The 27,475-nt window shown below is 38.1% G+C and overlaps 1 protein-coding gene across 1 annotated transcript in view; it reads left to right on the forward strand.

Moving 5' to 3' along the window:
* Positions 1-27,475, forward strand: part of LOC140738651 (uncharacterized) — a 105,213-nt gene that overhangs the window by 40,351 nt on the left and 37,387 nt on the right. The window contains exons 18-31 of the mRNA XM_073066271.1: positions 1,965-2,199; positions 2,285-2,343; positions 2,431-2,522; positions 5,895-6,043; positions 6,136-6,274; positions 7,023-7,127; positions 7,266-7,451; positions 10,258-10,503; positions 11,271-11,427; positions 15,987-16,112; positions 18,036-18,174; positions 21,581-21,609; positions 22,327-22,851; positions 25,464-25,919. Of these exons, the coding sequence (XP_072922372.1) occupies positions 1,965-2,199; positions 2,285-2,343; positions 2,431-2,522; positions 5,895-6,043; positions 6,136-6,274; positions 7,023-7,127; positions 7,266-7,451; positions 10,258-10,503; positions 11,271-11,427; positions 15,987-16,112; positions 18,036-18,174; positions 21,581-21,609; positions 22,327-22,851; positions 25,464-25,919 (2,643 nt within the window). The remainder of the gene's footprint in view (positions 1-1,964; positions 2,200-2,284; positions 2,344-2,430; positions 2,523-5,894; positions 6,044-6,135; positions 6,275-7,022; positions 7,128-7,265; positions 7,452-10,257; positions 10,504-11,270; positions 11,428-15,986; positions 16,113-18,035; positions 18,175-21,580; positions 21,610-22,326; positions 22,852-25,463; positions 25,920-27,475) is intronic.

The following is a 27,475-nucleotide window of genomic DNA, read 5'->3' on the forward strand; positions in this document are numbered from 1 at the left end:
GTCAGATAGAGTTCAACCCAGATATGTCTAAGGTGATTTTGGTAGGTCATATATGATGGCAGAATATAGTATTAATGGTAAGACTCTTGGCAGTGTTTAGGATCAGAGGTGACCAGATAGAGGTGTATAAGATGATGGGAGGTATTGATCTTGTGAATAGTCAGAGGCTTTTTCCCAGGGATGAAATGGCTAGCACAAGAGCACACAGTTTTAAGGTGCTCGGAAGTAGGTATAGAGGAGATGTCAGGTGTAAGATTTTATGCAGAGAGTGGTGAGTGCGTGGAAAGGGCTGCCAGCTGTGGTGGTGGAGGCAGATCCTGGATAGGTACATGAGCTTAGAAAAACAGAGGGCTATGGGTAACCCTAGGTAATTTCTAAAGTATGTACATGTTCAGCACAGCATTGTGGGCCAAAGAGCCTGTATTGTGCTGTAGGTTTTCTATGCTTCTACTTTAGAGAGCTCAGTGAAGTCAAATATGTCACTGTAGAGATGATGAATATGTTGAGTGCTTTGCAAAAAAAAGAGATCTGCTTTGTCCCAGATAATGCCAACTTTCTCGAGTAACACTAAAGATGGACTGTTGCAAATGAATGGAAAGTATTCCATCATTCTACTGACTGGTACCTAATGGATGGTGCAAGATTTGACTGGGTTAGGAGGGCAGTTGGACACTATAGAATATCCAATCATTCTTATGCTCCTAACATCGAAGTATTTATGTGGCTGTAATAGTGGACCATGCATAATGCTGATGATAGTAGTTTTCATTATAATGCCATTGAATGTCATGAAGAGACACCTTGTCATTTAGGAAATGACCATTACTCCTCCTTTATGAGGAATAAATCTATTTGTTATTTATCAGTCCAGCTAAAAATATAATGGAGCTCTGAATTGCTTCATTATTTGAAGATTTATGATTGGAACTGAATCCTATCTAATCACTATTAAAAATTCTCTCTCAGAAAGTGACACAGCATATTTGGAGAAAGATACAGAGTAAAACTTTAAAGTCAAAGACCCTTAACCAAACATCTCGATGAAATGAATGACTCGAATCCAGTATTGCCATGACTCAGTGGATAACTCAGCTACCCTTGGAATATTGAGTACCATCACCTGATATCTGGCATCTGCAATCAAAGTGTATGATTCACTGACATATATTCCCTCCCACCACCTTATTACTCTGACTTCTCATATTTTTTCTAGTCTTGATGAAGGGTTTCGGCCTGAAACATCGACTGTTAACTCTTTTCCATAGATGCTGCTTGGCCTGCTGAGTTCCTCCAGAATTTTGTGTGTTGCATATTCAAAGTATGTCTGCCACACTAACATTCCTTTCTGAAGATAATTAGAGCATACAATAGAACCTAGAGCATGAAACATTAAAGGGCAGAACAGGTCCTTCAGCCCTTGACGTGTGCTGATCTCTTAACCTACTCGAAGGTCAATCGGAACCTTCCCTCTTACGTAGTTATCTGTTTTTCTATTATCAATGTTTCTAATTGAGAGTTCCTTAAATGCCCCTAATGTATCTGTTTCTACCACACACCAAGCACTCAGCGTATCCTGGCAAATCTCCTCAGCGTTCTCTCTGAAGCTTCTACATCCTTCTTGTAATGAGGCGACTAGAACTGAACAGGTCTAATTGGGGATTTATAGCACTGCAACATTACATCATGGCTCTCGTACTCAATCCCCCAACTAATAAAAGCCAGCACACCTCAGGGCCTCTTAACAAGTCTACTAAGTCGCATGCTAACTTTGAGGGATCTATGGACATGGACATTCAGATCCTTCTGTTCCGCTACAATCTTAAGGATCCTGTTATTAACTCTGTTCGACCTTATCAAGTTCTACCTTCCAAAGTAAATCATTTCATACTTTTCCAGGATGATTGTGAGTACTTTGGGAATGGATTTCATTGGCTCTCATCTTTACTCTTGTTTTTTGTTTCCAGATAAAACCTGTGAGAACAATCAAGTTTTTGGCAATAACGTGACAGCCTGTAACCGTAACTGCAGATTTCTATCAAAAAATGATTTCACCTGTAATGTGAAGGATACTCCAGTTTATGGCTGTGGCTGTCCTGAGGGCAAGTACATGAATGAAAATGGATTCTGTGTAAATAGTGAAGACTGTTCATGTTTTTACAAGGGCGTATATATTCAACCTGGAGAGAGAGTTGATAATTGGTAAGAAAACCTGTCAAAACTATCAAAGTTTAGTCATTGACTAAGTGAAACTAGATCCGTTACCTTTCTTCTTCTGTTCCACCAGTTACTGTGAAAGTGGTTCAATTACCTGCAATGAAATTACAACCACGGTTGCTCCCAAAGGTATAATTAGTATCTTTTCAAGCTTTTATGTTCTAAGGCATGCAATGAAATCTCCATGAAATAATACTCCTTTCTTGTGTTTGTTAGTGTGTAAAGGGGGAAAGGAACTTCTTCGTTGTCCTGCTGCTGGAGGTCCAGCTCGTTGTGGAAAGAAATGCAGAAACTTGGAATCAGCATGTGTAAGTGATGTCCAACATTACAAGCTTGTTAAAATTGAGAAGAAAAACTGGCATACAAAACAAAATATTGAGCAATAACATAACAATCTATTCTAATGTAAACACAATATATTGAACATGCCATTCAAATCAGGGGTAATATATTGGATACATTACGAGAGAAATTCAGAGTCTAGGAATAATGATCAAAGCCAACATAACATTTGCTTTCTTAACCTATTGTGCTACAGTGCCTTGCAAAAAGGATTCAGCCCACAATTCTTTTCTCACATGAGTATTACAACCAGGGATTTTGATCAACTTAACCGAGAATTTTTATTTGTAATCACATGCTCCTTTTTCACAGTACAGCCCCCAAAACAGATAAAATTGTAAAGCATGAAAAACTAAAAATTCAAAAACTGAAATGTCAGAAGTTCAAAAGTATTCATCCCCCTTTGCTCAGTACTTAGTTGAACCACATCTCGCAGCTGTTACAGTCTGTATTCTTTCAGGGTAAGTCTCTATTTGCTTTGCACAACGTGATAGAGCAGGAGTTGCCCATTCTTCTTCACAAAATTGCTCAAGCTGTGCCAGCTTAGTTGGGGAGCGGCAGTGGATAGCAAACTTGAGGTCTTACCAGAGATGTTGGATCATGTTAAGGTCAGGACTCTGACTGGGCCACTCAAGGGTCTTGCATATGCTTCTCTGACCAAAAGACATTTTTCCACATCGTTATAGTATCTTCTAAGTGACACTTTACAAAGTCTTTACATACAAGGGCATTTTTTTTTAGCAAGGGCTTCTTCCTTGCCACTCTTCCATAATACCCTTTATGGGCAACACCCTAGAGATTGGATTGCCATGAACTTCATCTCCAGCTGCATCCACTGACTTCCATCGCTCACTCACAGTGACTGTTGTCATCACAATAGCCTCTCTTACAAGTGTCATTCTTCCCTGGAAAACAAGTTTAGATTGTTAGCCTGACCTAGGCAGTTAGGCAGTGTGGCTGTGGTTTCATATTTTTTCCAAATTTTCACGATGGATTGCACTGAGCTCTGAAGTATGTTCAGTGGCTTTCAGATGGTCTTGTACTCTTCCCCATATTTGTGTGTCTCTATTATCGTTTCCCTGACTTGTGTTGAATGCTTCTTGGTCTGATTTTGTTTTGTTCTGTTGAAAACCAATCATACTGTTGGATCTTACAGAGAGATCGGTATTTGTTCTTAAGAATTCATTGAAAACAGGTTATCCTCCAATTTTTGACATCAACCAATTGAGCGAGTCGGTAAGGTAATATAAAATATTGCACCTGAGGAAAGTTAGTGTAATAATTACAAAGGAAATAAATACATTTTCAGCCTCACAATTTTGGTTTTTAATTAATAGTAAATATCTGACAGGTTTTGGAATTTTTCTTCTGATTTGACATGATGCATAATATTTTGTAGATTAGCTCAAAAATTCATACTTCAATATACTTCAAATTTAAAAAATTATACAGTAAAATGTCAAAATAGTTGCAGGGGCTGAATACTTTTACAAGGCATTATATATGAATGTTTATGTTCACTGACTGATGTTTAGGAATACCCAAGTCTTGTTAACAGTTGTTAATACACTGGGTTTTTGCTTTTCTTACTGAACTGGATGACCTCAAATAATATTAGCTCTGTCATTTCCCAGCAAGAACAGGGTGAGCTACTTGAATGACTATCATTCAGAAGCACGCACATCTACAGTGATGAAGTGCTTTGAGAGGTTGGTTATGGCTAGAATCAACTCCTGTTCTAGCAAGGACCTGGATACACTGCATTTTACCTTTTGCCACAGTAGGTCTACAGCGGATGCGATCTCATTGGCACTTCATGTAGCCTTAGATCATCTGGACAATATTAATACTTATGGTGGTCAGACTGCTGTTTATTGACTACAGCTCACCAGTTCAGACAATCATTCTTGTAGGTTTGATCAAGAAACTCCAAATCCTGAGCCTCTGTATCTCCCTCTGCAACTGGATCCTTGACTTTCTAACTGGAAAATAACAGTCTGTGCAGATCAGAAATAAAATCTCTGTCTCACTGGCACACCTCAGAGATGTGTGCTCTACTCTACCTACACCCATGACTGTGTGGCTTGGCATGGCTCAAATGCCATCTGTAAATTTGCTGATGACACAACTATCAATGGCGGTATTTCAGATGGTGACAAGAGGGTGTACAGGATCAAAATATATCCGCTATTTGAATGGTGTTGCAGCAACAACCTTGCACTCAACATAAGTAAGACCAAAGAATTGATTGTGGACTTCTCAAAGAGTAAGATGAGCTAACACACACCAGTCCTCATAGATGGATCAGAAGTGCAAAGAGAGAGCAATTTGAAGTTGTTGGGTGCCAGCATCTACGAGGATCTATACTGGGCCTAACAGATTGATGCGATTACAAAGAAGGCATGGAAGTGGCTGTATAACATTCAGAGTTTGAGGAGGTTTGTTATGGCATCAAATACACTCGCAAATTTCTACATATGTACCATGAAGAGTGTCTAACTGGCTGCATCAATATCCGGTATTGGGGTGGGTGGAGTGTGAGAACTGCCCAGGATCGAAATAAACTGCAGAAAGTTATAAGCTCAGTCAACTTCATCATGGGTGCTAGCCTCCCCAGCACCCAGTACATCTTCAAGGAGCAATGCCTCTAAACGGCAGCATCCATCATTAAGGACCCCTGTCCACAGGACATGCCCTCTTCTTATTACTACCATCAGGGAGTAGATACAGGAGTTAGAAGGCACATGCTCAATGATCCAGGAATAACTTCTTCCCTCTGCCATCAGAGGGTTTAATATTATGTACTGCAATGTTCTTCTGCTCCACAACAACAAATTTCACAGCAATTTTGCCTCTTTGAAAAAGTGGGATTACATTTACTATTCACAATCTGCAAGAACTATTCTATAATGTATAGAATTCTGGAAAATGTGACAAATGAGTCCACTACCTCCATGGATATCTCCTTCAGTTTTGAACACTGAACATTATTTAGTATTTATTTATTTTTGTGTCAATTGTATTTTCTTACTAATAGTAATTTTCTTTTGATCTTTAATTCATTTGGTTTGTGTTTCCCTAACACTTCCAGGTTATCTGTGTTCCCTTTTGTGAAGGCAAAAGCAAATATTAACTTAACTGCTCTGCTGTTTCCTGCTGTTCTATCCCACAGTGCATTCTTTCATTACCAAATGTAGGGCACATACACACAACTTCATCTGTCTTTTAACTGTCTTGAGTTTTATCTGTCTGTCTATCAATTCATTTATTACTAATTATTTTTTGATATTACAGAATTACTCTCAAGAAATAACTTTCATGCTTTCTTTTCATAACAGCCAGACAAATGTGTATCCGAATGTATTTGTCCTGAAGGGAAAGCTGAAGATGATGACGGAAACTGTGTTTCCCCTGAAAATTGCCCTTGTTTATTAGAAGGAATCAGTTATCCCAAAGGAAAAGTTATTGAAGATAATTGCAAAAAATGGTGAGGTCCAAGATATGGTAAAATTTATGTATTTCATATTATAAAAAGTGCCTGATATTATGAAATAAATTTCACCATTCTTTATATTGTAGCACTTGCCAAGGTGGAATGTGGCATTGTACTGAGAAGCCATGTTCAAAGACCTGTCAAGTTTATGGTGAAGGTCACTACATAACTTTTGATGATTTGCGATTCAAGTTTGATGGCAATTGTGAATATATATTAGTAGGGGTAAGTTGTAATACCAAACGTTTAATTTACTTTTCAGAGGAAATGATTAATATATTTAAATTTTTACTGATTGTGATGACTGCGGAGAGGATCTTCAGGGTCTCTGAGAGGACTTATCAGGAGCGTTACATACACAGGGCCCCTAGTATTTGTTAATGATCCTTGCCATCTGTCCAACAATCTCTTTGACCCCTTACCATCAGGCAAGGAGGTACAGTAACATTAGGACAATAACTGTTAGGATGAGAAACAGCCTCTCCCCCTAGGTCACATGACTACTGAACGCCCTGCTATCATCCAGGTCTCATCATGTATGAAGCACCAGTAGCGCTATTCTTTTTACTTTTGAACTTGTGTTGTAAAAGCACCTTAGTATTTATTAATTTACTAGTAATAATATTGCTTTATATGTTATGTGTTTGAGTTATATGTATTGTGTTGTGCACCTTGTCTAGTGGAGTGTTGTTTCGTTTGGCAGTATACATGTGTACGGCTGAATGAGAATAAACTGAACTTGGACTTGAAACAGATATTACAATACTTTTTATCAGTACCTAACTAACAACATGGTTCATTGCAATTACTTTTCAATATGACTGTATAACTAATCATATTTCTGGTTTAAAAGTGAAATTGTTTTGTGTATTTTTCTCATTATATTAGTGTGCCTGTTGGTATTAATTATTGAACTGTTCACAGGAATACAAATTATACTCCATGTTTTTATTTAAAACTATCTTTTACTCAGGACCACTGCAATGGAAAAGATGGAACATTCCAAATACTTATAGAAAGTGTTCCTTGTTGTGAAAATGGAGTGACATGTGAAAGAAAGGTTAAAATTATTAATCAGGTATATCTTCAATTTTACAGTTATTACTTAGCTTTGCTGCTGTCATCAAAGAAGTTTTTAGAATGCAAATTTTATTTATGACTATCAATGATAAAAGTTACCATTGAGCATAACTTTGCCAAACTTGTGATTTTTTAGGGTGAAGTATTAATTTTGGAAGAAGGAAAAGTAAAAGAGTCCTTTGAAAATTCCAGTTCACGTTGCCTTGATTCTTATTCAGTTCACACCATTGGCCTTTATTTAAGCATTACATTTCCCAATGGAATCAATGTGATATGGGACAAACACACAAGGCTTTCAGTCACACTGGATCAACGCTGGAAGGTAAAATGGGCTTTGAATTTAAATGTACTCTTTTGTATAAGAATTATGATTTTTTTCTGAATTAAGACAAATGGCACTGTGATGGTATACATATGAAGATGTGTCAGACAGATTGTCAGCAATGCGATGCATATGCACTTGATTCAAAAAGACCACGTGAAAGAGCTAAACAAAAGCATTCTTCTTTGAACCATAGCACATCAGAATAATATTGACAGAAAACAAAACAGTTATCTTCTTAGAATATCATCAAGTATACACCAATTTTGGATTAGATGGATAGTGAATAGAGGAACAATGGTCAATCAAGTAACGTAACTTCAGGAGTTGAACTCCAACCAACAAATAAAAAATTTTTTTTCCTCATCATCCTTCATTGCCCTTTGAATTTCCCTCAATCATTAAAATTTCTCGGGTCATCAATGGGAAAGTAACATATCCTGAAAAAACACTGCTGAATTAGCCATAAATCATTCTTTGTGTTTGTTAAATTCCCACAGCTTGTTCAAGAGCAGAAATTTCGACTCACTGCTGTCACAAAGTTGATGAGCCCTTTTCCTCAGACTCTGGTCTATTCGCCTAACTCTCTAGCCAGAGAATTTTACCTGTTGAACTTTCTAAGAATTATAGGTGTTTCAACAAGTTTGCCTTTCATTCTTCTGAGCTTCAAAAACAATGAACATATTTTCCTCCATTTATCTTTCAAGGGATAAATCCAGAGAGCACTCATTACACTTCCTTTATGGCAAGAATATCTTTCCTTAGGGAAACTATAACCTCTGTTCCTATATGTTTTCACTAATAGTCTGGATGATGACTGGAAGAATTGTTTGTTGTTTTACTCCAAATGGCTCTTGTGGTCTGTTAAACCAGAGTACATAAATTCAAGGTGACAGTTAACTGTAGAGCTAAAGTACTGAGAAACCACAGGAAATTATCGAAATTATTTTGGTCCTCACAATTAAAAAAGCCTACCTGTTTTCAGATTGTTGCAGAAGAGAGTAAATATTTATATGATGTTAATGGGTAGTAAGACATTTTATTACCTGTTTTGCCATTCATTTTAATCCAGCAACAAACTAGATCAAAGCAGTGTTGTTTTCCCCCAGTTTACTTTCTCAAAGGCCTTGCCAGGTGTTGGGAGTGCAGTTCCTGAGGCATTACTGACAATCCAGTACTTATCAAGGACCCATTGTTCAAATATGATGCAAAACAATGTGGTCAGTTGTTCTGTATTCCAGTCCACTTCTGCCCTGTTAACCACATGCTATTTCTATTAATGGTTCTATTTAATGAGAACTTAGAATAATAGAAATGCATAACACAGAAACAGGTCTTTTCAACCCTCAATTCTAACCATAATTTCTAACTATGCTAATCCCATTTTCCTGCATCCTTCAATACCTTTCTATCCAAGGACCTGTCCAAACATTGTCATTGTATCTGCCTCCACCAGCTCTCCTGAAACTTTGATCCAGATATTCAATACTCTCTTTGTGAAAAACTTACTCCTCAGATCTCATTTAAAAATTTCCCTTCTTTTCTTAAACCTGTACTCTCTAGTTCTAAACTTGGGGAAAAATAAAGATTTTATCCGTCTCATCTGTGCCCCTAATAATTTTATAAACCTGTATAAAATCACCCTTCAACCTCCTCTGTTTTAATGAGAGTCTATTTAACCTCTCCTTATAATTACAGCCTTTCATTCCAGGCAACATCTTGGCGAATCTTGTCTGCACTCTTTCTATCACCACCACAGTTGACCAGAATTGTACACGGTACTTTAAGTGTGGTCTAACCAATTGCCACATGACTTCTGAAGTCATATCCTTCAGTGCTCTCTACTGTTGAGATCTACTCAATTGATCCTTTTCTCCAGCAACACATACAAAATGCTAGAGGAACTCATCAGTTCGGGCAGTTTCCAGTGGAAATGAACAGACAGTTGATGTTTCAGACTGAGAGTTTGTCACAGGGAAGCAGGTTCATGGGTTCAGTAACTGAGATATAAGACACCAGGCACATCAACCATTAATCCACAGACTAACAATAAAATACTCAACCAAACATCCAAGGCAAATGTACACTCATCCGTGCCAATGCAAGCCACAAATACTTTGACACCAAACACGCAGCTACACCCCAAACTCAACAGGTACTTCATTTCATCTCCCCAAGTTGCACAACTACTAAACTAAACATTCAACAGATACTTAACTAGGTGTGCGTGTGGGTTTTCCTATATCTGCAGCATGCTTTCCCAATGGCTGTAACTTCAGTGTGAAGAGGAACCTCTGGAGATAAAGGAAAAGCGAGCAAGTCTCTCACATGTGCTATTCTTACACCCCTGAGGAGCCTAGAATCAGACACTGGTGTCCTGGCAAGCAAGGCAACCAATGGGAAAGAGCTGCAGCATCCTTCAAATGGGCCAATCAACAATCAGTACAGTAGAGGCTGCTTTTGACCAGCAAGTAAATTAGCCCTTCACATTACAGAATTCCTCCAGCATTTTGAATGTTTTGCTTTGGATTACCAGCATCTGTAGAATCTTTGGTGATTATAATCATTGTCCTTGTCCTTTTACCTAATCCAGCAATGCTGTGGTGTAAGTTCTGGCATGCCAGCCATGCTGAACTGACTTATTTCATATGAACCAATGCAGATATAACCATAACCTGATTAATGTTTTCAACATATGCATCTGAATGGAGGAATATGTTAGCCTATTTAGTTTATTTGAATTGATTTTGAAATGCCAGATTAATATTTTAATAACATTTTGATTACTTTATAACTTGTACAACAGGGCAAAGTGTGTGGTCTCTGTGGAAACTTCAATGGTAAGACTGACGATGACCAAAGAACAAAATCTAACTTTGAAGCAAGTAATCCCATTGAGTTTGGAAACAGTTGGAAAACTACAGAATCGTGTCCCAGTTCACTGGATCAAAGTTTTCCTTGTGAGGACAATCCATTTTGTGCTGCGTGGGCAGAAAAAAAATGTTCCATTATTAAAAATGCAGATGGAATCTTTCAACAATGTCACAATAAGGTAAAACACTGTTCTAAATTTACTCTTCACATTTCAACAATTTGTTCCTGCAGCTTATAGCTTTTGCATAGCTTCAGTGAAAGTAAATTTCTGTGCATTAACCATTCTCTAAGCATCGCAGAGAGAAAATGGAATGCACTATCATAAGACATGGTGAAATAAGACATAATAAATTTAAGAGGCTTTTAGACAAGCATATAAAGATATGGACCTTGAGCAAAAAGAATTAATGCAGATAGGCAAAAAGGTTAACATGGATCTGGTGGGCCAAGCTGCCTGTTCCTTGTGCAGTATGACTTTGTAGTACTAGGATGAATGGAAATAGTCATCCCACCATTTCAGGTTCCCCTTCCATAATCTGCTCATTGACATACAGATACAAATATGTGATTTGGCTCTATTATTTTCATTGTCTTTACAACCTAGCCATCTCTAACTGGAATAGAGGAGAGGATAAGGTAACAGCTCTTAACATTAAGATAGTTTTATACTGAGTTTACTACTGCATGTGGTGGGTCAGGAATGGTCAAATGGGATACCTTCAGAAATCTAGATCTCTGCTGAATGGGAAATAAGGAGGTCATATTGAATAGAGGCCAATCGCTGCCAGCCCAAGAGCTCTCTGGAAGATTTCCTCAGTGCATATTCTACCCAAATCATCTCCTGTGCATCTGTAAACAAAAGTATTATTAAGGTTGTTCCTCACATTTAAAATAAATATTTTTTAAAGTATCGATTTGGTTTCTGATTTTCTGACTCTTTAACAGGTTGACCCTGACCCATACTATGAAGCTTGTCTTGAAGAAGCGTGTGCCTGTGATAAGGAGGGGAAGTATCTGGGATTCTGTACTGCTGTAGCAGTGTATGCAGAGGCTTGTAATCAAGTTGATGTTTGTGTTCGCTGGAGAACACCTGAACGATGTCGTAAGTCTATTAGTTTCATGGAAATTTTCATTTAAACTACAATAAAACTCCTCTATTCCGCCATCCATTCTAAATTCCCAAGGGTTCAGCATCTGACTCATCAGCTTATATTTGTTCATTTGCCATATTCCAGCTTTTGTGCTTCTTTCCATTCTCCCTGTCCTATTTCCTATGATCCACATCCACACACTGTGGCCCTCTCATGCACCAATCTCTGTTTCCACTCTTCCCATCCACACATTGGGTTTTGGTTCCCTTTCTCATGTTCATTTATCAGGTTCCTAGTTCACATATTTTCTTTGAACTCCTCTGGGTCTGAGGGCCACACTCGCTTGGATCAACTTCCCATGCTCTTTTAAAATTTATTGGGTTCACTGAAATATTAATTTATAACATCTTAAAAAATAAATAGGTGTACTGTATAAACACAATACTTCCAACGGCACAGAAAATCTGCTATTTGTCATGACCAACATCTTTGAAGTGCTGGATTAATGGAAGTTTATTATATCCTATACTTGCAGGAAAGCTTTTCGCATTAAATTGAAGTTACATAGTTCACTGAAGATGAATGCTAATGGTAAAATGATCACATAATAGTAATTTCTGACACTTACTTTTATAAGACTGATTTTGTTTGCTAGTACATGCTAAGAAAGCAAATCTGGAAGTCTGAAACTTGTTGACACTCTGAATTTGCTGCAAAGATGGATTCCTTGTTGTATTCAGTAGCAATTCCCCAATAGTTACTGATCTTCTCCTGATCTTCTGCCACTTTAGATCTGGTGCAGAGACAGTGAGTCCATTCATAAGACCCTAAGCCCATGAGACACAGGAGCAGAATTAGGCCACTTGGCCTATCGAATATGCTCTGCATAGTCATGGCTGTTTTATTATCCCCATTTTCTTACCTTCTCCTCAATCTCTGAAACCCTTACGTATCAATAACCTATCAACCTATGCTTTATATATACCCAATGACTTGACTTCCAAAGCCATGTGTGGCAATAAATTCCACAGATGCACCAAGCCTTGAGTAAGTAAATTCTTCCTCATCTCTGTTCTAAGGGGAAGTCCTTGTATATGGAGACTGCAGTCTCTGGTCCTAGACTTCCCCTCTATTGGAAACATCCTGTCAATGCCCATTCTCTCTACACCTTTCCGTACCCGATAAGAGATCCCTCCTCATTCTTCCAGCAAGTACAGGCCCAGAACTATCATATTATTATATTATATGATATGATTAACCTCATATTATTAACCATTGCATTCTCAAGATCATTCTAGTGCACTTTCCAGAAAGTGCCATAAGGGTTTTAAAACAAAAAGTTCATACCATCTTAAAAGTTCTTTCCCACGGGCAGTCAATCAGATCAACCATTCTAGTAACCTCTTCCACCTCTATGTATGACCTCATTCGCTGCACTGTGAGCATTTTGAACCACTTTTTATAATGCTGTTTACATTTAAATACATAATAGTATACATGTATTTTGCACATTTATTCCATATCTGTACTTCCAACTTTATTTTTATATACATATTTGCTCTAGATAATTTGTTAATTGTTGTTTTTGTTGCATGTTGGGCCAACACACCACAGAAAATTCCTAATACATTTAAATATATATGGTGAATGAAGTTGTTCCTAGATCCTTGATCCTCTGGACTCTCCAATATCATCATATTACTTCTTAGATTCAGAGCCCAAAACTGCTCACAATACTCCAAATGCAGTCTGACCAACGGACCCATGCCTCAGCATTACATCCCTGCTTGCTTTTATGCTGTATTCAAGTCCTCCCAAAATGAATGCTAACATTACATTGTTCCTGCAAGATAGCCTTTAGGGAATCCTGAACTAAGACTTCCTAGTCAGACACAGAATCGGAATCAAGTTTATTAGCACTGACATATGTCATTAATTCTTTTTGCATCAGCAATACAATGTAGTAGATAAATTATGATTAAAAGATATGTTAAAATTAACTAAGTTGTGCAAAAATAGTGAAGTAGTGTACTTGGGTTCATTGGTCATTTAAAAATCTATGTCGGAGGGGAAGTAGCTGCTCCTAAAATATTGAGTGCATGTCTTCAGGCTTCTGTACCTTCCCTCTTTTAATAGTAATTAGAAGAGGGCACGTCCTGGGTGGAGTGAGTCATTAATGATGTATGCTGCCGTTTTAAGGCATCACCTTTTGAAGGTGTACTTGACGGGGTGGGGAGGCTAGAACCCATGATGGAGCTGATTGATTATGCAACCCTCTGCAGCTTTTCTCAACCAGTGCTGTGACTCTTCCATATCAAATGGTGATGCAACCAGTAAGAATGCTCTCCATGGTACATCTGTAGAAATTTGTTAATCTTTGGTGACATACCAAATGTCCTCATACTTCTAACAAAATATAGTCACCAGGGTGCCATTTTTGTAATTACATCAATATAATGAGTCCAGGATAGATTTTCAGAGATGTTAACATCTAGGAACTTGAAATTACTCACCCTTTCCATTGCTTACCCCTTGACTGGGGTATGTTCTCTTGTCTTCCCTTTCCTGAAGTTCACAATGAATTATTTGATTTTACTGATGTTGAGTGAACAGTTGTTGTTGCAAGACAATTCAACCAGCCAATCTAACTCATTCCTGTACGCCTCCTCATCAGCATCAGAGATTATGTCAACAACAGATGTGTCATCGGCAAATTTATAGATGGTGTTTGCGCTGTGCGTAGTCACACTGAGAGTGTAAAGAGAGTAGAGCAGCGGGCTAAGCACATGTCCTTGAGGTGCATTGGTGCGCCAGTTTTGATGGTCAGTGAGGAGGAGATGTTATTTCTGATCCACACTGACTGTTGTCTCCAGATAAGGGAGTCAAGAACTCATTTGCAGAGGGAAATACAGAGGCCCAGATTTTGAAGCTTATTGATTAGTACTGAGGGAAGATGGTGTTGAACATTGAGATGTAATCAATAAACAGCAGCTTGGCGTAGGTATTGCTGTTGTCCAAGTGCTCTAAGGCCAAGTGGAGAGCCAGTGAGATTGCATCAGCTGTAACTCTATTGTGGTGCAGGCAAATTGCAGTGAATCCAGGTCCTTGCTTAGGCAGGAGTTGATTCTGGCCATGCTGTGCCTCACAAAACACTTCATCATTCTGGATGTGAGTCCAACTGGACAAAAGTTGTTGAGGCAGCTCAATCTGCTTTTCTTGGTCATTGGTATGATTAGTGCCCTTTTGAAGCAGGTAGGAATCTGAAAGACTAAAATATGCTTGAACACTCCAACTGGTTGGTTGGCTCTTTGCACCTCCAATTTCTGAATTTGGTCCCTGTTTAGAAACCAGTAATTTCTTCTAACATAGTGCATGATCTTACACTCCCCTACACTCCATTCCATCTGCTACTTCCTCACCCTTTCTCCTAATCTGTTCAAGTCGTTTTGCAGACTCTTTGCTTTCTCAATACCGCCTGCAGGTCCCAAAACTAATCCCTGAGGAACACTACCGGTCACCAGCAGCCTACCAGAAAAGGTCCACATTTTCCCCACTCTTTGCCTCCTGTCAGTCAGCCAATCTCTGTCCATGCTATTATATCTTTCCTATAATCCCATGGCTCTTATGTGTGGCACCTTGTCAAAGGCCTTCTGAAAATCCAAGTAAGCAACATCTACTAACTCATTTATCTATCCTGCCTGTTATTTATGAAAAGAAATCCAACAGATTTGTCAGGCAAGATTTCCTCTAAAGGAAACAATGCTGACTTGGCTTATTTTATCATATGCCTCCAAGTACACAGAAACCTCATTCTTAATAATGGTCTCTAATATCTCACCAACCATTGAAGATAACTGACTTATAATTTCCTGTCTTTTGCCTTCCTCCCTTCTTAAGGAGTGGAGTGACACTTGCAATTTTTGAGTCCTCTGGAACCATTTCAGAATCTAGTGAATCGTGAAAATTATTTGCCTGGAGAGGACTGGTTGCAAAGTGTATAATGAAAGATAAGGTTATATTGAATTAATTATGCTAATGTTTCTAATTGTTTAAAAGTGTTCTTTAGTGTTTTCATTTTTTAAATTTTAATTTGTTAGATTTATTTTCTGTTGCCCCAGCCATGCAATGACATTATAAAGCTCAGGGAGTCACTAAGTTGGAGCAAGATGCCTTTAGTCAGTAAAGCTAAAAGATTTATGTTAAATTACCATATAAGTCATTAGCTAGTGTGGATACCCTACTGCTGGTGGCAAATTTCTGGAACTGATATATTTTAAAATACTTCTTTAAAGTATGTTTTCTTACCATCTCTATGTGTGTGTGATTCTTGGAATGCTGAATGTTTTGTATCAGACTCTTGGACTGTGGCGTCCAGTTTTAATTTACGTTAACTGGTACACAGACCTGCACCATGAGACATATTTCATGGAAAGGTCTTGAAAAAGTGGTAACTATTTCTATTCTATTTCAGTGTTGTTTGGATTATGGCATAAATCAAACCTTTTTAATCACTTGGTGGTGAATAAATTACTGACAATAATGTACTAACTCCTTTCATTTTACATTGCAGCTGTATACTGTGACTATTATAATGGCGGCAATGAATGCACCTGGCACTACCAGCCATGTGGAACATTAACAGTTAAAACATGTTCTGATCATTCAGTTCGAAAAAAACTTTCTGCAGTTCTTGAAGGTAGGCTTATTTTATAATTTTACCATAGTTTAGATGTTTTGGGGGAATTCTACTTGTTTCCTTTATGTTTGTGCTACTTTTAACCAAACTTTTAACCTAGTTTTCCGATACTGCTAATATTTCTCTGCTAAGTCACACACAAGGTTTAAGGTTCAGTGCCTTGTTACGCTGTGGCATTAGTTCAGATCAGCACTGAGGGGATAGGCATTGATTTAATTCTCTGTTGATTTTTACATGGATTGATCATTCATGTTTTCCATTCATGAATTATGTTAGTTCTTTTTCTGGGAGTGTTGGGAAGTTGAAATTTATTGCCAATTCCTTCTGCTACTAATGTATGTTTAGAATTAATCAGACAAGGAAGCAGCCTGAAGTGTAGGCCAGATTGGTATAAGGAAAGCCAGAGCCTTTTTTGCCATAAGCAGTTCACCTTTATTAAAATAAAATCCATGAAAGAAAGATAGGGACAGAATTAACATTAGAAGTAAATCAGAAGATCTGCTCAGTGCATCACTTATCCATGAACAACTGGGCTCTGTCATGACACTAGCAAGGAAGGACAATCTTCCTCAATTCTCAGAATGGGATATCTGCTCTTCAAGCTTCTACCCAGATAATGTGGCATTTCCAGCAAACCAATTAAAGTCAGATATAAAAAAGCCACAGGGGATAGAAGGATAGCATGCAAATCAAAAATATAAATGAGAATTGCTTAATTTTCTGGTTTAAATGTGTGGAACATCTTGTTTCCGTGTGTATTCCTGTTTAAATATATTTAATTTATTTGTAAAATACTTCTTAAAGTAAGTAGTATTTTCAAATAGGTTTATACTATCTGTGCTGGCAATAAGGTCAGTATTATTGACCATCCCTAATTGGTTTTGAGAAGGTTGCTTGAAACACTGCAGTCCTGCAGGTGAAATTACTGCCACAGTGCTGTTGAGATTCAAGTTCCAGCAATATAAGTTAGGATGGTATACAACTTGAAAGAAACCTTAGAATGGCGGTTTTCCCGTGAACCTGCTTTCCTTATCCTTCTTGACTGTATATTTTGGGAGGTGTTGTCAGAATAACTGAGACAGAGGCCTACAATACATATTGGAAGATGTTACAAACTGCAGCCATTCAGTCAGTGGTGATGGGAATGCATGTGGCAGGCTGCCAGCTAAGCAGGTTTCTTTGTCCTGGAAATTGTCATATTTCTTCAGCGATATTGGACCTGGAGTAAAAGCTTAGGATGTGAATCTTTTGCCAAAGTATACCAAACTTCTTTCCTGCTCTTGTAACCTCAGTAATTATGTGACTGGTCTAGATAGATAGATAGATAGATAGATAGATACTTTATTCATCCCCATGGGGAAATTCAACATTTTTTCCAATGTCCCATACACTTGTTGTAGCAAAACTAATTACATACAATACTTAACTCAGTAAAAATATGATATGCCTCTAAATCACTCTCTCAAAAAACATTAATAATAGCTTTTAAAAAGTTCTTAAGTAGTTTACTTAAATACATTAAATACAATCAACCCCGGCACTTTAACATATCTTACTCCTGGCGGTTGAATTGTAAAGCCTAATGGCATTGGGGAGTATTGACCTCTTCATCCTGTCTGAGGAGCATTGCATCGATAGCAACCTGTCGCTGAAACTGCTTCTCTGTCTCTGGATGGTGCTATGTAGAGGATGTTCAGGGTTTTCCATAATTGACCGTAGCCTACTCAGCACCCTTCGCTCAGCTACCGATGTTATACTCTCCAGTACTTTGCCCACGACAGAGTTAAGTTAGTTAAGTTTGATTTTTTTATTCCAAGAGTCCAGCCAGTAAATTAAGTATTATATAAAATCATGATTTAATCCATTGATAATCTACTAATAAATGTTTAACACTGAATAAATTTAATTTTTTGTATTGATTAGGCTGCTATCCAAAGTGCCCAGAGACAGCTCCTTATCTGGATGAAAATAACATGAAATGTGTCAAGCAAGAAGAGTGTACCTGTTACTTCAACGGTCAAATATATAATGCAAATGATACCATAACTGATTGTGGACACTGGTAAGGTACTTCCGTAGTTATTAATCTGAAATGAAATGTTGGGATGTCCAAAACAAAGTAATTTTTTCCCCAGGTGTATTAGAATGTGAAACAGGCTATCCTAAGGCAGAGCCTAGATGTATATCAAGTATTGCTGGATGAATATGTCTGGATAAGAAGAATGTGATGATATATTAATAGGTTAGATTAAGGAAATGCATTGAAAAGAAATTACTATGGCCCAAAAATTTGCTTGTACCCTACTTCTGTGCAGCAAATACTGTTTAACAGAATATTAAAGTTGCAAGTTGTCTGTTATTATGAGAAATTTCTTAAAATTAAAAATCCATGTACTCCAAACAGACCTTCATTAAGAATACTGGAAGTAACTTGGTGATCTTACATTCTTACTATTAGAGTTAAATTGGGGATCTATAATGAAAGAATAACTTGAGTTTTAAGATCTTTCATGAAAATTAAGGTTTCATGGAAATTGTTAGCTGGTAGTGGGTTGAGGGGGTTTGCTCATGATTTGCTCCAAACTGATAAAAAGTCATGTATTATTTTTTTAACCTAAATGCCTTACCAAGTTGAATCTTCTGTCACTGACATGGGAAACAGAGAGATTTCTTTTTACAAATTGTCACGTTAATTAAAAGTCATGTCTTCAATCAAAACATGAAGTATCACCTTCTTTGCATTGCCTTGAAAATTGTTCATTTATACCTTTATCTTTCTGCCTTAGTTCTTTTCTACCTTTTGGGTATTTGTTATTTCTGAAGAAAACATCTACTACATGGTTTAATCTTTTACTAAGGGTCCATAAAACTGGCCCATAAAGGTCAGACTGGTTCAGCAATAGACAGCATATTTCTTATGTAATCATTACTACTTGTAAAATAGCAAAAGCAATGTCTCCATGAACTAAAACTGAAATAACTTAAGTTATCAATAAACATTAAGCTAGGTAGAGTAGGTCAAACTAATATAAAGCAATGGAAATGCTGGAACAATGGAAAAGATCTTGAGAGGCAGGATTAATGAACATTTCTTTGGAGAGGCATAATATGATCAGCAATAGTCAGCATGGCTTTGCCAAAGGCAGGTCGTGCCTTATGAGCTTGATGAATTTTTTGAGGAAGTGACTAAACACATTGATGAAGGTAGAGCAGTAGATGTAGTGTGTATGGATTTCAGCAAGTCATTTGACATGGTACCCCATGCAAGGCTTATTGAGAAAGTAAGGAGGCATGGGATCCAATGGGACAATGCTTTGTGAATCCAGAACTGGCTTGCCCACAGAAGGCAAAGAGTGGTTGTAGATGGGTCATATTCTGCACGGGGGTCAGGACCAGTGGTGTGCCTCAGGGATCTGTTCTGGAACCCTTACTCTTTGTGATTTTTATAAATGACCTGGATGAGGAAGTGGAGGGATGGGTTAGTAAATTTGCTGATGACACAAAGGTTTGGAGTGTTGTGGATAGTGTGGAGGGCTGTCAGAAGTTACAGGGGGATATCGATAGGATGCAAAACTCGGCTGAGAAGTGTCAGATGGAGTTCAACCCATATAAGTGTGAGGTGGTTCATTTTGATAGGTCAAATATGATGGCAGGACATAGTATTAATGGTAAGACTCTTGGCAGTGTGGAGGATCAGAGGGATCTTGGGGTCAGAGTCCATAGGACACTCAAAGCTGCTACGCAGGTTGACTCTGTGGTTAAGAAGGCATACGGTGCATTGGCCTTCATCAATCGTGGAACTCAAGAGTAATGCTGCAGGTATGTAGAGCGCTGGACAGACCCCAGTTGGAGTACTGTGTTCAGTTCTGGTCCCCTCACTACAGGAAGGATGTGGAAGCCATTGAAAGGGTGCAGAGGAGATTTACAAGGATGTTGCCTGGATTGGGGATCATGCTTTATGAGACCAGGTTGAGTGAACTTGGCCTTTTCTCCTTGGAGTGATGAAGGATGAGAGGTGGCTTGATAGAGGTGTATCAGATAATGAGAGGCATTGATCACATGGATAGTCAGAGGCTTTTTACCAAGGCTGAAATGGCTAGCAGGAGAGGGCACAGTTTTAAGGTGTTTGGAAGTAGGTATAGAGGAGATGTCAGGGGTAAGTTTTTAGCTCAGAGAGTGGTGAGTGTGTGGAATGGGCTGCCAGCAACGGTGGTGGAAGCGGATACAATAGGGTCTTTTAAGGGACTCCTGGATAGATAATTGGAGCTTAGAAAAATAGAGGGCTATGGGTAACCCTAGGTAATTTCTGAGGTAAGGACATGTTCGGCACAGCTTTGTGGGTTGAAGGGCCTGTATTGTGCTGGAGGTTTTCTAGGTTTCTGGAGGTCAGTGTGTCTGTAATCCACTGTGCAGGTGATTGACCTTTACTGCTTCACAAGAACCCTGTTAGCAAGCCTGGCCTGCTTCCACCTCTCACAACAGGGGTGTAGGGTTGGACTTCTAGAGGCAGTTAAAATGAGTAAATGTATGACTACTGTCATTAGCTGATTCACTCTCTTTGTTTTGAATGTGTAATAATTAAAAAGTCCCACAACATTATAACTAAGGACATGAACAGAATAATATATCCTCTCATTTTAAAATTAATATCTTGTTTGAAATTGTTTTTAACTAGTTTAATTAAAAATTGTAGTTAAAACAGAAAAGGTTTGTGAAACTATCCTGAAATCCAACACATCAAGAGCTTCTTTCACCTCCCATGTCAGATTTTTTTCACTATTTCCTCAGGATTTGTTAGAATGGCAATTGCATCTTAGACAATTTGATATGCGCTCAACATATCTTACTATTTTAAAGTGGTTTGATTGTGCTATTAATAGATAAAATAGTTTAAAATAAAGTAATTTGGCCTCCTGGGAATATTGGAAATAATTCATCCTCGTGATTGATGAAAATAATGTAATTTCTGGGTGTTAGGATACAAAAACTATTCAGGACAATTTAAAAAAGTCACAAAATAATTCTCACTAGTCTCATCACTTTATGCATGTATAGTGACCAAATTGTATCCTGAAGTGCTGTGGGTTTTGCACTGGCCACAATATAAGTGAAAATGTTGCAAAACAAAATCAAACTATCCTGTCTGTTGGAATAATGTACTCGTTAAAGGATGTTGGTTCTTTGCGTATTAGCTTAAAATAATTTTATTGATTAAAAATGTAAATTATTTTTAGGTATAGCTAGGTAGGTGTGCAAAAATGCTTATATCTTCCTCACTGGTTAATGAAACAGGGTTGAATATATAATTCTGCTCCATTTATCTGTTTTATAAATATACAAGGCTGCAATATCTCCTTGGCTTAATGATGACTGTAGATGATATGGAAGCTCTGGAGAGAATTTTTTGCATTGATTTCTCCAAAAAAATCTATTATCTAAAACTCAACAAATCATTTCATATCTTACAGCAAATGCACCAAAGGAAAGGTGGAATGTGGTGAGTAAATTTTCCCTTTCAACAACGAACTTAGTAGAATAAATCCATAGAAATAAAGAATTAACGGGTACTTAGGCTGATATTTCATCTAACTCTTTGTTAAATGAATTATTGATAACTCAAGTAATTTACAGAGTGCTTTTTAGCATCAGAAGTTGATTTCAATGCAAAGCAAAAAACTTCACATCCTGAAATCTAAACCTGGAAAAAACAAATGCTGAGAAGAACAGGTTAGGCGAGATGTGTAAAGAGTGCTAACCTTTCACCCGGATTTCCTTGATCAGGACTAGATAAAAGATCATCAAAGAAATTTATTGCTGTTTCCTCCACAGATGTCACCCAACCTTCTGAATATGTAATCATAGAGCAAATCTGGAGATATATTTAATAAGATTACTTACTAACTGTAACGGTAACATGACAAAATGACAATGGAATACTGTTGCAATCTTGATGGGATCAATACGATTTCACTTTACCACATGTTCATCAATAGCTTCATAATGTTATTAGTTAAGATACTATAAAGTTAAAAATGTTCTAACTTTTAAATTCCAGTTAATCTCCAGATGATTATATTTAAGGGCACAATGTCATAATTATTTTATAATCATTTCCTAAATATCTCTGTGACACGAAATAAAGTGTTTACTGCTTTGATTACTTTTTAGAAACCATTATTGTACTTTTCTAATTGTAATTATATTATTTTTTTAGAAATTACGACGACGACGACGACGACAACGACATCGACATCAACAACACCAACCACAACACCAACACCAACTCCAACTATAACATCAACAACAACTAGAACAACAACATCAACAACTCCAACAACAACATCAACACCAACCACAACACCAACCACAACATCAACAACAACACCGACCACAACACCAACAACAACTCCAACAACACCAACCACAACACCAACCACAACATCAACAACAACAACATCAACAACAACACCAACCACAACACCAACAACAACACCAACAACAACACCAACCACAACACCAACAACAACACCAACAACATCAACAACACCAACAACAACACCAACCACAACACCAACAACAACACCAACAACAACACCAACCACAACACCAACAACAACTCCAACAACAACAACAACAACACCAACCACAACACCAACCACCACACCAACAACAACACCAACAACAACACCATCCACACCACCAACAACAACAACACCAACCACAACATCAACCACAACACGTAAGTCTGGGTGAAAAGTGCATGCATATGTGGGAGGAAACACAATGATGGACAGGGATATTGGCAACAGCAGAACAGTTTGTATATCTGTTGAACGTGATACAGTGATCCAAGTGTACCCTTGCATGAATCTCAGGTGTGCATATGGTATGGTTTTTCAAGTCTATTTTCTGCTTGATCCCCAAGATATTAGATTGCTGGTTTATCCAATGCTCAAGTCACTTCAACCTTAAAAATATTCAATAATTTAGACTCAATAGCAATCGAAAGTTTCAGAAGTTCACTAACCTCTCCAAAAAAATCTCCATCCTGAATTTGTGACTCTTTATTTAGAGTTGTGTCCTCTTGTTTGGATCCACAAAGAGGGAAACATCTGCCATATCACCCCCACCCCTGAATTAAATTTGCTTCAAAGTGATTACCTTTAATTTTTCTATACTTTAACAATGTACATGCGGTGCCACCTGTACCCTGCTTGTTAATGCAAATATCTAATTAGCCAATCATGTGACAGTACTCAATGCACAAAAGCATGCAGAATTGGTCAAGAGGTTCAAATGTCTGACTGTGGAGTATGAGTCGGTGTATTGTCTGAGAAAAACCATTCTGGAAGATAAATTGATGAATATTATTACCTAACTTGCACATTGAATGACAAGTCTAGAGAACTGTATAGAAGATGGTGCACCAGTCAGTACTCCAACGGTTATGCATCGTTTCTGCCTCCAAGCCAAGGGATGAAATGGCAGACATACACCTAATCACATGTGCTTGTTCCCTGCTACCTTCACTGCTTTCCTCTGCCACCTGTCTGAACAATAAAGTTGAGGGTTTGATGTGTGGTGCTATGAGTGTGTTTCCGCAAAAAGAAGATGAGATCCTGTAAGCAATTTGAAAGGCATATGATCTGATAGCTTTCCTATGGGGGGTGGTGTATGACACACAAGTAAGGGAAATCTTGTTGCAACTTTATGGAGCTGTGCTAAGAAAACATACAGAATGTCGTGTTTAAATCCTCCTCTTGTGAGTTAGCAACTTGCTTTAGTGGAATATCTCACCGTTCAGAAAATAAAACAACCTGTTGATATTCAGCATCTGTATGTTCCTGGATAACAGCTGGTAGATCACATGTTATTTCCCTTCCCTCCTAGAGTATTGCCAGTGCCCAAGTATAGTACCCCATTGGTTATTTAGGTAAATTTCTGTGTAATGAGAACATTAAGATGCTCGCCGTTTGAGCTTCCTGCTGTCACACAAAGGTCAAACTTCCTTAGGATCAATAATGAAAAGGATCCTCAGTGCATTCATCACTTCCACTTAGACTAAAACAGTGAGCAACAAGTCTGAAGCTCTAATGCCAAGTCCTGCGACAGTAGATGATTTATATTATGGTAACTGATTTCCTGAATTTCTGTTTCTGCCGGTTGCCTGTCTCTAACCATACCCGTGCCATGAGATTTTTCTCACAATAACATTTTATGTGCTATCTCACTGAATGTCTTTCAGAAATCAAAATATGCCACATCCTCTGGATCCTCTTTATCCACCATACTTGTCATACTGAAATTCCTTCTTCAAATAACATTATACATTCTCTTTGCTGATCCATTCTTGAGAATCAGCGCATTGTCTAGGCTGACATTTCTGTGCTGCTGAGACCATCTCTGGGTTAAGAATGCTTGTTTTCTGGACACTCCAACATATGAGTGAACTTTTATAATATTATTAAATATAAGATAATGGAGCAGAATTAGGCCATTTGACCCATTGAGTCTGCTCTGCCATTTCATCGTGGTTGATCCAATGTTCCCACCACCTGACCACTGCGACTTTCCTCTGTTAGTTCATCCCCCCTTGAAGGTATACCTGTTGCTGAGGGGAATGGCCACAGGGGTTCTCTGCACTGCCTCCTTAAGCCCCTTCCCCATCCTGACTGTCACCCAGTTTCCTGTATCCTGCACCTTGGGTGTAACTACCTCTATATATGTTGTATCTATCACCCCTTCAGCCTCCTGACTTATCTGAATTCAGATAATTCCAGCTCCAACTCCTTAACATAGTTTGTTAGGAGCTGCATCTGGATGCACTTCTCACAGTTGTAGTTGTCAGGGTCACTGGAGGTCTCCTTGCCTTTCCTCATCCCATAAGAGGAGCATTTCTCTTTCCTCTCCGTCATCTCTATAAATATGATATGCATGTTTATACATTCATTTATATGAACAGCATAGCCAAATTCCCCTATCTCCAGCTTTAAGTAAATGATCTTTCTTATCATTCACATTTATTTTTGATGCCATTCATTGCAGTACTGTTGAAGTATGGTTACCATATCAAGTGGTGTCTTTTGATGTCTATAAAAACAGAATCTGCTCCTTGCAGGATATATTCAATATTAAGAAATTGTGATCGCAAATTAATTGCAAGCCTGACTTCACAGTTAGAAAATAAAGATTTGCAAAGTAGGACAGGAGATTTCAGTTTGTTTAATTTTATGGCTATTTTTCGATTCTTGACAAATGCAAATGAACAAGTAACTTTCAAACATTAGAACAGTGGCTGCATTTCAGATGATCCTTCACTAGACCTAATACTTTTTCCATTTTGCTTTGCAGCAATTCCTTGTGCGGGTTATTGGTCATCTTGGAAAAATAGCAATGAACCCAATGCAACAAACAGAGAAGATCATGAATCACCAGAGGGTCTCTGTAATCCCGGTGATAGACCTAGTAATATACAATGTCAATCTGTTAGATCCCCAAACAAACCAATCTCTGAAACAAGTAGCAATGTGAAATGTGGCTTGCCAGAAGGACTTACATGCATTGCATCATCCGATGAACCCATTTGCCCTGACTATGAAATTAGAGTATGTTGTGTCTTTTTCAGTACAACATCAACAACCACAACTCCAACAACCACAACTCCAACCATCAGCTCAACAACTATTTCAACCACAACTCCAACCATCAGCTCAACAACTATTTCAACCACAACTCCAACCATCAGCTCAACAACTATTTCAACCACAACTCCAACAACTACAACAATCTCCACACCAACCGCAACACGTAAGTCTGGGTGAAAAGTGCATGTATATGTGGGAGGAAACACAATGATGGACAGGGATATTGGCAACAGCAGAACAGTTTGTATATCTGTTGAACGTGATACAGTGATCCAAGTGTACCCTTGCATGAATCTCAGGTGTGCATATGGTATGGTTTTTCAAGTCTATTTTCTGCTTGATCCCCAAGATATTTGATTGCTGGTTTATCCAATGCTCAAGTCACTTCAACCTTAAAAATATTCAATAATTTAGACTCAATAGCAATCGAAAGTTTCAGAAGTTCACTAACCTCTCCAAAAAAATCTCCATCCTGAATTTGTGACTCTTTATTTAAAGTTGTGTCCTCTTGTTTGGATCCACAAAGAGGGAAACATCTGCCATATTACCCCCACCCCTGAATTAAATTTGCTTCAAAGTGATTACCTTTAATTTTTCTATACTTTAACAATGTACATGCTGTGCCACCTGTACCCTGCTTGTTAATGCAAATATCTAATTAGCCAATCATGTGACAGTACTCAATGCACAAAAGCATGCAGAATTGGTCAAGAGGTTCAAATGTCTGACTGTGGAGTATGAGTCGGTGTATTGTCTGAGAAAAACCATTCTGGAAGATAAATTGATGAATATTATTACCTAACTTGCACATTGAATGACAAGTCCAGAGAACTGTATAGAAGATGGTGCACCAGTCAGTACTCCAACGGTTATGCATTGTTTCTGCCTCCAAGCCAAGGGATGAAATGGCTGACATACACCTAATCACATGTGCTTGTTCCCTGCTACCTTCATTGCTTTCCTCTGCCACCTGTCTGAACAATAAAGTTGAGGGTTTGATGTGTGGTGCTATGAGTGTGTTTCTGCAAATAGAAGATGCGATCCTGTAAGCAATTTGAAAGGCATATGATCTGATAGCTTTCCTTTGGGGGGTGGTGTATGACACACAAGTAAGGGAAATCTTGTGGCAACTTTATGGAGCTGTGCTAAGAAAACATACAGAATGTCGTGTTTAAATCCTCCTCTTGTGAGTTAGCGACATGCTTTAGTGGAATATCTCACTGTTCAGAAAATAAAACAACCTGTTGATATTCAGCATCTGTATGTTCCTGGATAACAGCTGGTAGATCACATGTTATTTCCCTTCCCTCCTAGAGTATTGCCAGTGCCCAAGTATAGTACCCCATTGGTTATTTAGATAAATTTCTGTGTAATGAGAACATTAAGATGCTCCCCGTTTGAGCTTCCTGCTGTCACACAAAGGTCAAACTTCCTTAGGATCAATAATGAAAAGGATCCTCAGTGCATTCATCACTTCCACTTAGACTAAAACAGTGAGCAACAAGTCTGAAGCTCTAATGCCAAGTCCTGCGACAGTAGATGATTTATATTATGGTAACTGATTTCCTGACTTTCTGTTTCTGCCGGTTGCCTGTCTCTAACCATACCCGTGCCATGAGATTTTTCTCACAATAACATTTTATGTGCTATCTTACTGAATGTCTTTCAGAAATCAAAATATGCCACATCCTCTGGATCCTCTTTATCCACCATACTTGT

This window comes from Hemitrygon akajei, chromosome 14, assembly GCF_048418815.1.
Source record: "Hemitrygon akajei chromosome 14, sHemAka1.3, whole genome shotgun sequence".
In the NCBI taxonomy this organism is placed as follows: domain Eukaryota; kingdom Metazoa; phylum Chordata; class Chondrichthyes; order Myliobatiformes; family Dasyatidae; genus Hemitrygon; species Hemitrygon akajei.